Genomic DNA, 12,359 nt, shown 5'->3' with positions numbered 1-12,359 from the left:
CCATCAATCAACAAGTGGATAGGGAAAATGTGGTGTACCACATTTAGCAATACCATGGATTACTGCTCAGCCATAAAATCGAACTAAATAATGGCATTTGCAGCAACCTGAACAGAATTGGAGACCATTATTCTAAGTGAAGTAACTCAAGAATGGAAAGCCAGACATCGTATGTTCTCACTTCTAAGTGGGAGCTAAGCTATGAGGACACAAAGGTGTAAGAATTATATAATGGACTTTGGGGACTTGGGGGAAAGGGTGGGAGGGAGGTGAGGGATAAAGACTATATTCGGTACTGTGTATACTGCTCGGGTGATGAGTGCACCAAAATCTCAAAAATACCAGTAAAGAACTTATTCATGTAACGAAATACCACCTGTTTCCCAAAAACCTATTGGAAAAAAAATCTGTATATGATTTTTGGGGCTAGACCATAGGCAATCTTTACAAAGGCTTTACTTGTCCAGTTTCATAAGGCAAAGCTGCCATCTCCACACCAGACTTAGTGCACGGCCAATGCACTGCAGTCTCTGAAGTGAGTTGTTGCGACAGACTCAGCCTCCATGGCTGGCCATGCTCTTACTCATGTCTGCATTGGTACTACATGCATGTCTATTCAAAGGCTTCTTTATCAGAAACTTTAGCAGAGACATTCTCAGCTATTTCTTCCAAGACCTCCTTACTAAAGGGAGGGGAGAACTTGAAAAATACTTTACTCCTTTTTGACTCAGTACTTATACTTTCAATTTCTAGCCCCTTCCACTCTCCCTCTCCCTATTCTCTAGGTCTACAAAACTGCAGGAACCTTTTGTTTTGGGGACCCCTTGTCAGTGAAATGACCCCCATATCTGTGTTAATCTACTTGACCCTTAACTGTTGCTGTTTCTGAAAACCTGGAACAGAGGGGAGTTGTTGCTTTCATCACTTTATCCCCTTGCTTATTCTATTGTAGTAGGTGATTAAAGGCTAGACTGTTACTTCCAGTTTGGCTTGTTGCCTTTAATAACAGGCTATTCCAACACCAGCTTGCTTAGGTTCTTAAGCTCCGTTCATATTCATAAAAGAAAAAAAAACTGATATATTAAACTTCATTAAAATAAAAAAAAATCTACATTACATTAATTGCAGAAAACCTAAAAAGCTCAGAACAGGCAAAACAAAAAATCAGCATAGTAGTCACTAATGGGCTGTGGGGAGACAATCAAGTAGTATAAAAAAAAAAAGCTTTTAGGAACATGTAAATATTCTTTATCTTGATTGAAATGTTGGTTACATGGATGTCAATAACTGCCAAAATGTACTGAATTGTATAATTAAGGGCTCTACATTTCACTGTCTATAAATCTTGTCAATTAAAAATATGTTTAAATATTGAGGGAAATTTAAAAAAAAAAGAGAACAAAGTTTGTGTATCTTCTTTTTCCTGTGTGTGCGTGTGTGTGTGTGTGTGTGTGTGTGTGTGTAGTTCATAGTTGGATTAGAATGGAGAGGCTAGATTTGGAGTTGTATAATAATTGTTCAATTATATAACATCATTTATCATACTATTAAAAACTTTAGTTAAATAATTTAAATTAACATGCAAAACTGTAAGGGTGATCTACAAGCTGTCAATATACTGGTTTCAGTCCAGGCGCAGTGGCTCATACCTATAATCCCAGCACTTTGGGAGGCCAAGGTGGGAGGATCATGAGGTCAAGAGATCTAGACCATCTTGGCCAACATGGTGAAACCCTGTCTCTACTAAAAATACAAAAAATTAGCTGTGCGTGGTGGTGTGCACCTGTAGCCCCAGCTACTTGGGGAGACTGAGGCAGGAGAATTGCCTTGAACCTAGGAGACAGAGGTTGCAGTGAGACCAGATTGCGCCACTGCACTACAGCCTTGGCAACAGAGTGAGACTCTGTCTCAAAAAACAAAAAGACAGAAGAAAAGAAAAGATCTCTATATATTTTGTTTTGCAAATCTAAGGCACATATAAACATTCAATAGTAAAACAACTATAAATGCAATGGCATCATTGTTATCTTGAAACAAAATATGCTTAATAAGACTGATCTAAATTATAAGATAAATTTTGGACTGCTCAAAAAATTCAGAAAGCAGGAACCTTTATCAACCATAAAACAAGCAGCTCTGGTATAGCGAAAAGCCTTTGTATCAGATTCTTGATAATTTGGGACCAGGTTTAAGATGTTGAAGTATTCAGATCTACTCTAAATTTTCAAGGTAATTAGAAATCCTGATCACCTCTAAAATTATTTTTCATTACAGTTCCCAACATGTACAAAACATTTCTTTTAAACTTTATAAAACATTTACATGTTGCAAAATTAGTTGTATGCTTCAAGAGCAACAATTAGGTCAGTATTAAGTGAATTCTTCTAGCTTCCTGGAATTACATTATAATTTCAGAGTCTTCATCAGTCGTGCTACAGGCTGTTGTCTTCATGACTATTTATTAGCTTGGAGATGATACAGTGTAACATTTGTTTTTAAATATTCCCCCCTTTCCATAAAATAATGCAGTATTTCCACTGCATATAAGACTGACATAATCTGAGGTTTTTTTTAATTTTTAAATTTTTTTAGTTTTTTAAATTTTTCATAAAGTTTTATTTCAGTGACTATACACCATGACAATATAAACAAATTAACTACTTTCTCATTTATCCTTAACTAATTTTAAACTCACAAGACTTTAATATGCCATCTAGATTTTAATGTTTATATGTAATTTTTATGGATGGGTGGGGGAGAGGAAGACCAATGCTAAAATCTCCAAATTTAATTCCCATTTTGATTGTCCTTTTGCAATCACAAGGAGTACTTAGAAATAGACATGCATGAAAATTATGTAGCTACAAGCAGAAAATGAGAATAATTAATTTTCAGCTTCAGGTAAAGTGGGATCAATCTTACAGGCTTGACAATTCAAAACTTTTCACTGAACAATTGTGCGCTACAGTTACTCTACTCTTTCACAAATCATTTTTTAATACCATATCTGCCTATGAGCAGGGGAAAAAATGATAGATAACTATTAGGAGCACTTATGTTAAGATTCTTTTGCTTTACTCATGACAGATCTCCTTGGCAAAAAAATGTAGAGAGACCAGAAAGCTCTACAAATATTAATATCAATTCTAGCATTTGTATTTTGGTATCTGATATTATTTTCAATGACACTTTTTTCTTTACTTTAAAAATATTGAAAAAATATTTCTACAATTATATTTTTAAATATCTTTAATGCAGACTACACGATCCTGCATGATCCTTCTTTGTCTACCTTTCCATTCACTTTTCTAGCCACTCTTCTCCACTTTCCCTTTTGCTTTAACTTCCTGCAGTAGCACGAAGCCTTTGAGTATTTTATTCCCTCTGTCTACAAGATTTTTCTCCCTTTCCACTCCTCACCCCGCTATGTCACTTAAATAATTTGAGATATTATCTTATCATTTACTTAAGAAAAGCTCCCTAAATCCCTGTTTTAAACTGCTATTGTTTTCTGCAGTGTTCATCACCATGATAACTACTTAACAAAAGGGTCACAAATTAGTAGCCTACTGGCTATAAACCATATTTGATTGAAGTCTTACAGTTTCAAAAATCTAAGCCACTGTTCACAATTGAAAGATTACACATAAATATTACAGTAACCCTATTTAATTTATACTCATCCCTAGATGAGAATAAAAAACTATTGACTGAAAGCCCAGATTGTTTCTCATTTATATACTTAAAAATCTCTAAAATACTTTTAAAACTTTGGATATAAATGTAGTGTACCTCAATTTACTTGCCAGTACTTATGACGTAAGCACGTCATAAAAATATATCTGCTGCTTAGATGAATATGAACATTTGTTTTAGCTAAAACTTCACAATTACAGTATACCTCTGACTAAAGTAAGTTTTACTTCAAGTAAACTCAAAGCCTTATTAAGAGATCAAACAATCCTCTTAAGTTCTGTAGTACATAGGATATAAGTGTGAAAATAAATTAAGAGGTCACCAGATTCTTGTCCTACTTACCCAAATATATGCAGAAAACATTCAGTCTAAACATATGAAAAACTTTTAATACAAAATTTTCTTATACAGTCAGCTCTCTATATCCGTGTGTTCTGCATCCATGGATTTAACCAAAACAGATTGAACAAATTTGGGGAATAAAAATAGATGTCTGTGCCCACTGAGCATGTTTTTTCTTGTCATTATTCCCTAAACAATAGAGTATAACAACTATTTACATAGCATTTACATTATATTAGGCATTAAAAGTTATTGTGAGATGACTTAAGGTATAAAGGTAGATGTGCATAGGTTATGTGCAAAGGGACTGGACCATTTGTGGATTAAGTCCTGAAAGCAATCCTGCATGGATACCGGGGGATGACTGTACTTGTATTTCACTGTATATCTTGCTATAAAATGAAAATAGTATTATTCATCTATACTTTTAACAGACAGAATGCTCATCAGTTGGAAATATCAAATTTGTGCCTCTGTGAACATTTGAAATCATTTACTGGAAGTTTATACTATTACTAATAAATAATATTTTGTTCAGCAATGAGGTGGTAATATAACAATAAGGAAGAAGACACAAATAATCAGGCAGTTTGGAAAATATGTGGAAAATGTCATTCTTGTTCATCCCATTAAGTGCTTTAATAGGACCTATCATCAATGCACTGAGATGCTAGGAGCAGGGATGTTAGGACTGAATTTTAGACTTAATAGAAGATGAAATATCTTGGGTGTTTGCATGTAGGATAACCTATTTATAAAAGAAACAAATTAATTATTTCATGAAAGATGAATTTTAAGTAAGAGAAATTAAGCAAAGAAACCCAATTGGAACAGCTGACACTTCATCAACTAAATAGATTTCATTCATATTGGAATAGCATGCTCTGAACAAAATGAGTGCTTAAAAAGGTTTGACAGATATTATGATACAGTGAATAGAAACGATAAAGTTACCAGAATTTCATTTTTTAAGGCCTAAAACAAGCAAGATAACAATCTCTTAAATAATCATTAGTAAGAATGTTGTATAAATCCTTTGTTTTGAATTAATCGAGAAACTTTATACTAATCTTGAACCATCTGTAAAGTAAATCCAAAGCAGGCAATTTTAAAGACATATTTTTTCCTTTGGCATTAAGATAGAAATATGTCAGTCAACCATAAAATACAGAGTTGCATGTGTTTTTTAATAGACAAGCAGAGTTGCCACTAATCTGCCTAAAAAATATGAAAACAGACTGCGTCACCAGTGTTTAACAGGAGCATTTATGTATCAATTTGAAAGGAAATAAATTTGCTTGATTTGAAAATACACAATCAGCATTCCTAATATGTATATTTTTGGAACTGGCCAGAAAATTTATTTTAATCCTAATCAATCATCCTATGTTTACTTTGGCAAGCTGGAAATGACAAGATCATCTGCAAAATATAGACAGTACTCCTAGTTTGCAAAACTAGCTTATTTACTACAGTTTAAAACAAAAAAGAAAACAGATAACATGACTTTCACAAAGAAGCTCCCAGGAAAAAAGGACCGAAACTATTTATTCATTTAAGTAATAACTCACTTTAACTAAAACTTGGTAAGTCAGAAAGCTGATGATAATATTTTTAATTTTGAAGGAAGGGGGAAGAAAAAGTTTTAAATAAATTCAAGTAATTTTTCTTATTCTTTTCCCACAAATAAGATTTTCAACAGAAAGATGGTAAAATACCAAGTACAGATCATCCATTAAATATTAAAAGAACCAGCAGTAGGTTTCTTATTTTTCTTGAGAGTAATTAATAAAGATAAAATCTTAAAGAACATTCTTTTTGTTTTTTATTGGTTTTCAGGCAAATTTGATTCTGGGATCATTTTAAGTGTGTTTATTATCAGCAGCAACTTGGGCCTGCCTGAAATATAGAGAACAGCAGAAGGGATGCAGTCAATAGAGTATTGTGAATTTTTTACGTAATAAAATGGAAATTTCTGCAAAAATAAAGATTTAGTTACAGCCTAGGTAATGACATTAATTTCATCCTTTTAACCATAGCATCAAAGCTTAGACTACAGTTGTTATCCATATTTCTACATTTAAGCATTCAACTTCCAGGTTTACAAACTCCTTACTTATGAATACTCTATACAGCTTAACACACTCTCCTGCATTGCATGACATAGAATTTTCAGGGAGTTTGATTTGTCCTCCCAAGAGGACATTATTTCCTTTTGTCAAACTGTCAAATTGTTAGCAAGCAGCTGTGGCTAGGAGGGAGCAAAGTTTTATGTGAATTATATCTTTGTACAAACATAGATTCTTAAACATTTCCCAAGTGGCCTTCATTTACTGTCTATCAATAAAGATTAGCAGCCCCAGTCCTAAGCAAAAGACCAAATGTGATATTGCCCCCCACTTCCTGGCCTTTTACCCAATTGGTAGCATTACCAAGATGGAAGTAAATCACAGTGAGCTGGTATGAACCAGCTTTGTATTTATAATGCTGGGTCAGCAGAAGAGGCAGTATATGAGAGAGAGAATCCAGAGAGGATGATGAGGCCCAAAGAGAAGAGATGCTGAAGGCCTAGAGAGCTATTTTTGCCAATGGCTTAAGAATATGTCATTAGTTCATAGTCAAATTTCATTTAATGATTCCATTTATTTAGTTCTATACCTGGTAAATCGGAGAAGAGAAGAATGCACTCATTAAAGCCATTAGCCAAAAGCCGGTCCCGCAGCTGCTGAAGAATTGCTACTCCAATACAGAATGGGAAAGAGGAATTCCCAAGCAGTAAGGTATCCCAGAGGTGGAAAATTTTGTGTAGTGGAAATACATCTGTAAAATGAAAAAATACAAATAAATTAAAATTAAAAACCAAAATAATAACAATTAAAACAATAACAACCTACTTTATTAGTTCTATAATTATTACCTATGGTCAAAACTATTATTTAAGAGCTAATATTACCAAACTCTTTTCATGAAATGTTTATTTGACTCTGAAAATCTATAGCTTCCTAAGGCTCTTAAAAAACTGATAATCAGACTGCCCAAACATAACATTTTTAACCCTATTAACCAAATTCTGAAAATTTATAGCTTCCTAAGGCATCTTAAAAAAACTGATAATCAGACTGGCCAAACATAACATTTTTAACCCTATTAACCATTCATAATATTTCTTCCCAGAACCTTCCAGCTGTATTATTCTCACAAATTTATCTAGATGAACTTTAGTATGGCTTTAGGTACAGTAAAATGACATATCTATTATACTCTCTAAACAACTGTTTTAACAAATTCCCACAAAAATCCTATGAACAACTTTCTATTTTTTGTAACTTCCTTTCTCTCATTAACAATACTATTGATATCTTCCAGGCCAGTGCATAAAGATCTACTTCAAATATTATTCCAGTTACCATGCAAATCATATTTTATAGGTAAGGACGTCCACTTAATTAAGTAACAAAGTATTATCCATTCACATAATCTGCTTAACTTGTAGAGGAATCCTACTTTAAAAAATAAAAGTTATTGGAGAATCTCTGAAAATCAAGCTGATTTGGTTGCAACAGTTGCCCTTATAAGCTTAATGTAAATACTATAGTTGATATTTTTTTTTCAAAAGGGGGCAGAGTTTGTACAAATATCATGATAGGTACAATAGATTTTTCTCATATAGAATTCTCATTTTGATATTCAGGGATCAGAATGATTGAAATTATTTTCTACTCTATTATGCTGGAAATACATAAAAATACTTTCTAAATCTGCTCAATATTATTGTAACTGTAAAATATGGGGAGGCATTGGGTTGTCCTTTCACTAATACAATATCAAAAAAAAAAAAATCCGGAGGAAAGTGATACTTACGAGTAAACATGGTGAGAAACCAAGGGATGGCATAGAGCTATGAATGGAAAAAGGGGTATGGGAATGGATAAAGAGGAAATAAAAGAGATAATTAGAATGATTACCAAGAAACTGAATGGTAAAAGTAAGTTCTATGTTTTGGTCTACTTTACTGGTTAAAGTAAAAGAGAATGTAGTGTTAAGTTTAGCCTAAAGCTACCTCCTTACATGTTTTAAGTTCGGCCTAGTGGTTTCTCAGTACATTGTGAACTGTAATCTAACTGGATGTGTAAACAGACTGTAACAAATGCTGAGCTGTAACCAATCTTACTGCATCTGTATCTCACTTTTGTTTTCTGTATGTCACTTTTCTTTTCCTGTCCATAAATCTACCATGGGGCTATAATGGAGTGTCGGAGCCTCTTCTGGCTTGGGGACTGCAGATTTATGAGTTTTTCTTTCCTCAATTCTGTTAAATTTAATTTGTTGGAGGTTTTTCTTTTAATGTAGGTAACTACAGTTATTACAAATACTCTATTATATAATGATACTATCCATGTTATTAATATAGATGACCCTTTTGCCAAATATTATTCACAGAATGTCTTCATTTCACCAAAGGATACACTCAAGATCACTACTAATCCAAACGCAATACTGGCATACTAATTTTAAGGGTATATTTTACTTTTCAGGTTTGTACAAAATATTTCTGACTAGATCAGGAGATATGTAGGTATCTGGTTAAACGGGGTGTGTGTGTGTGTGTGTGTGTGTGTGTGTGTGTGTGTCACAGTGTTTCCAGATGAGATCAGCATTTGAATCAGTAGACTCAGTAAACTGTCCTCCCCAGCATGGGTAGGTATCATCTAATCAATTGAGATCCTGAACAAAACAAAGGTAGAGGAAGGAGGAATGTGCCTCTTCTTTTCTACCTCACTGCTTGAGCCGGAATGTTTCATCTAATCTTCCCCTGCCTTTAGACTGATATTTATATCACCAGTCTCCTAGTTCTCAGGCCTTTGGAATCAGAATTACAAAGGCCACTAGACTTTGAATTATATTACTGGCTTTCCTGGGTGTCCAGATTGCAAACAGTATATTGTGGGATATCTCAGCCTCCATAATTGTGTGAGCCTATTACTCACAGTAAATCTCCTTTACCTATATTTACATATCTCCTATTGGTTCTGTGTCTCTAGAGAACACTAATAGAGTCCTGATAATTATTGAGGTACTCTTAACTGTAGTTTTAAGAATTAATAAGATGGTATTTTTTAAATGTTCAAAATGTCTCAATGAAAGGTATAATAAAGTATGTGCTTTGGGTTACCACTTAATTAACAGAAAGCTTCATAAAAGACTAAAAGTAATAAGATCTAAATTATAATTATTAGTAATAATTTGACAACTTTCCTAAGTTTACTACCTTGAAACATATACATACATACACACATATATAGCTATTTATATAGTACATATGTTATACATAAATATATATATACACATACACATTTTCAATAAATTTTGAGAGATTTTGGAAGTGACAAATAATCCTTAATTTATAAAAGTAGAGCAAAAATCTCCTTTGTCAATAGCAAGTGTCAAAAATATAATTTACAGAAAAATCTGAAAAAGCGCTAATTTTATTTTACTTTGTGAGTTAATACAGGCTGCTATTAAAGACCTCTCTACTACCTACAGGGTTAGTTTAAATAGTCTTTCAGCATCTAGCAATTACAAATTTATAAGTAAAGATGCCTATTGTCTTTGCATTTCACTTGAGTATTTATATTATCAAGATGCCAATCAAGAACTTTATAAGTATACTGTATATTAAAATCTAAGTACTACATGTGAAATAAAATAATCTCCACCATATCATTTTTATAGGCAGAAATTTAGATACATTTTTCTAGGTACATCATAAATAAGAAAAGGAAAAAGCACAAAGGTATATGGCTTACTTGTAATGAGTAAAGGTTGTAGAAAAAAATAAAATATAAATTGTTCATTTTAATTTAAATTTAAAAATAAAGTCAGCAGAATTAGTTTCATTGCTATTATTCAACATCTCTTTTAAAGACATGACATCAATATTACCTTATTCCCTTTAGATAAAAGCTAATTGCCATTAAGAATCTTTTTCAGATCATTTCAACAACTAGCTAACAGTACCTTTTCTCCCATACTAGTCTCTGTAATAAGCTATATCAAGATCTTTGGAAGAATTCTGCTTCTGATCAAGGTAAAATAACAGGAACCATATTTACCTACTGAACTTAAACACCTAAAAATCAGACCAAATACATAAAATAACAATTTGCACATCTTAGATATCAGGCAGCAGAGAATAATAACTAAGAGAGGAGGAACAAATGAAACGAACCCTAAAATTGCCCAATTTAGGGCATGCATGCAAAGAAGTTCCAGGCCACTGACAGGGAGGAAGAACCCAAAAAGAGCTTGATGGCTGTCCTGAGCTAAATATGTAGAGTAGGAAATCTGGGGCGATTAAGGTGGCTAGAATCTTCAGGAGAGGGTCCTGGAAGATTCTGCCAGAGAGAGAGGTGCATAGAGAAAGCTCCAGAAATCTGCCAAAGTTTCCCTCCAAATCTTTGCTAAGTAGTAAAGAGAGTATATGTGTGTATGTATGTATATGTGTGTGTGTGTGTGTGTGTGTGTATCACACATACACACGAGATACAAACTGGGGCAGAAACCACCTCAAATGATCAGAGGGAAAAAATGCCAAGCTCATAAAATGCCAAGAACAGTTAATTTTCTCACTAACCAGAATGAAAAAACAAACAAACCACAACCTGTTATAAACAAGGCATTGGGGAGAATAGTCAGAAGAGTATTGCTTTAGTAATGGAGCAAAATTATGCTCCAAAATTAAATTGCTCTGGTCCCACTTAATAAACCTCAAAAGCAAGTTAAGTTACACGGAAACAACTTGATCCTTAAAAAAGCAAGCCTTGAAAGGATCAAATTGTTTCTGTGTAACTTAACTGCACCCAAGATACCACACTCATCACCTCAAACTGCCTCTTTTTTCTGCCAGCACCATTATTATAGTCACTTAGGTAGAAAAATCTTAGGTACAAAAGTAGGTGTGATAGATATTTTTACAAGGTCTCCTCAGTCTTCTGTTTCTATCCATTCATACTGAATGAATCTTGTTTTGGTTCTTATTCTTTTTTTCATATACTGCAAATGCTTCACAGTTGTTCAGTTTCTACCTGGTTCAACATTTCCTTCCACCAAGTTGATTTTCCTAAAAACTCAACTGTGATGACATCATTCCCCTGCTCCACCATGTCAATAGATTTCCACTGCATACCAAATTAAGTACAATTTTGTACTCATGCATTTAAGGCCACTGTGAATTAGTGAAAAAGCCAAGAAGGACTTGGAGTCAGAAAACATGCATCTGAGTTTTGATTCTGACAATTACTGGATACCATGCCTTGGTCAAGTCAGTTAACTAACCTCTGTGAATCTCAAATCTTCATTTGTCAAACAGATAAACTAGTTATCTGAACTATGTCAGAGAGATGGTGTGATGTTGAAATAATATATGTGAAAATGATTTGTAAACAGTAACAAACTGTAAATTTAAAGTAGTATTACTCTTAATAGCAGCATAAGAAACAGCATTAGACTAAATTTCTTTGTACCTTACCACTTCCCTATACATGTTCTACTTCCTGCCAAGGCAGATTTCCATCAATCAAAGCTCTACAAGATTTTTCCAAGCCTGCCTCAAATGCCATTTGTTCTGTGAAAACTTTTTTGTATATTTTTATGAGACCTATCCCACTATGCTTTGTATCTTATATAATATAGTTGTATCATATACAATTATAGTAATCATTTTTATATTATAATTACCTATCACCACATACTTGTACTATACTTAATTCTGGGCATATTCATTCACTATTTCATTCATTCGTGCTTGATTTTGTTCATTTATTTAATATGAAATGCTTTGTACTATATATCATGTGTGCCAAGCTAACAGAAGAGTCAGACATATGAAAACATACCTAAAATGCTCTACTCTTAAAGGTAACAGTAGAAGTTCTGGTTTAAGTTAATGGCAGCAAAGTTACAGGAGCTTATGGCCTTTTCTATCATATTCTCTGTAGGAGAATGATATGACTCTTGTGGGTAAATGTTATTTTACTCATTTATTCATTAATTCAGTATTTACTAAGTGCCTAATACATGCCCAATTTGTGTTAGGTGAAAGGCTATAGCAGTGAACAAAGTATAGTTCCAGGCTACAGGGAGCTTACAATTTAATAAGAGTAGTATTCATTAAATATTCTCTCAACCCACTCCAATCGAGTTCTTGCCTCCATCTCACCACTGAAACTGTTCTTACCTGGGTCATCAATAATTTCTATGTCATTAAATCTAACGGCCAATTCTCAATTGCAATCGTTCTTTACCCATCAGCAGGATTTGAC

General features: G+C 33.4%; 1 protein-coding gene across 19 annotated transcripts in view; it reads right to left on the bottom strand.

Annotated features, from left to right (window-relative positions):
* The window catches only part of TBCK (TBC1 domain containing kinase), a 291,657-nt gene that overhangs the window by 160,367 nt on the left and 118,931 nt on the right, over positions 1-12,359 (bottom strand). For all 19 annotated transcript variants that reach the window (XM_054253081.2, XM_078366726.1, XM_054253088.2 and 16 more), the window contains 2 exons: positions 7,900-7,936; positions 6,697-6,858 (listed from right to left, as the gene is read on the bottom strand). In XM_054253081.2, coding sequence (XP_054109056.1) covers positions 6,697-6,858; positions 7,900-7,936 — 199 coding nt within the window. The remainder of the gene's footprint in view (positions 1-6,696; positions 6,859-7,899; positions 7,937-12,359) is intronic.

The sequence above is a fragment of the Callithrix jacchus genome, chromosome 3 (assembly GCF_049354715.1).
Source record: "Callithrix jacchus isolate 240 chromosome 3, calJac240_pri, whole genome shotgun sequence".
Classification (NCBI taxonomy): domain Eukaryota; kingdom Metazoa; phylum Chordata; class Mammalia; order Primates; family Cebidae; genus Callithrix; species Callithrix jacchus.
Note: the sequence above shows the minus strand (reverse complement) of the source record. Positions and strands in the feature narration are given on the sequence as shown.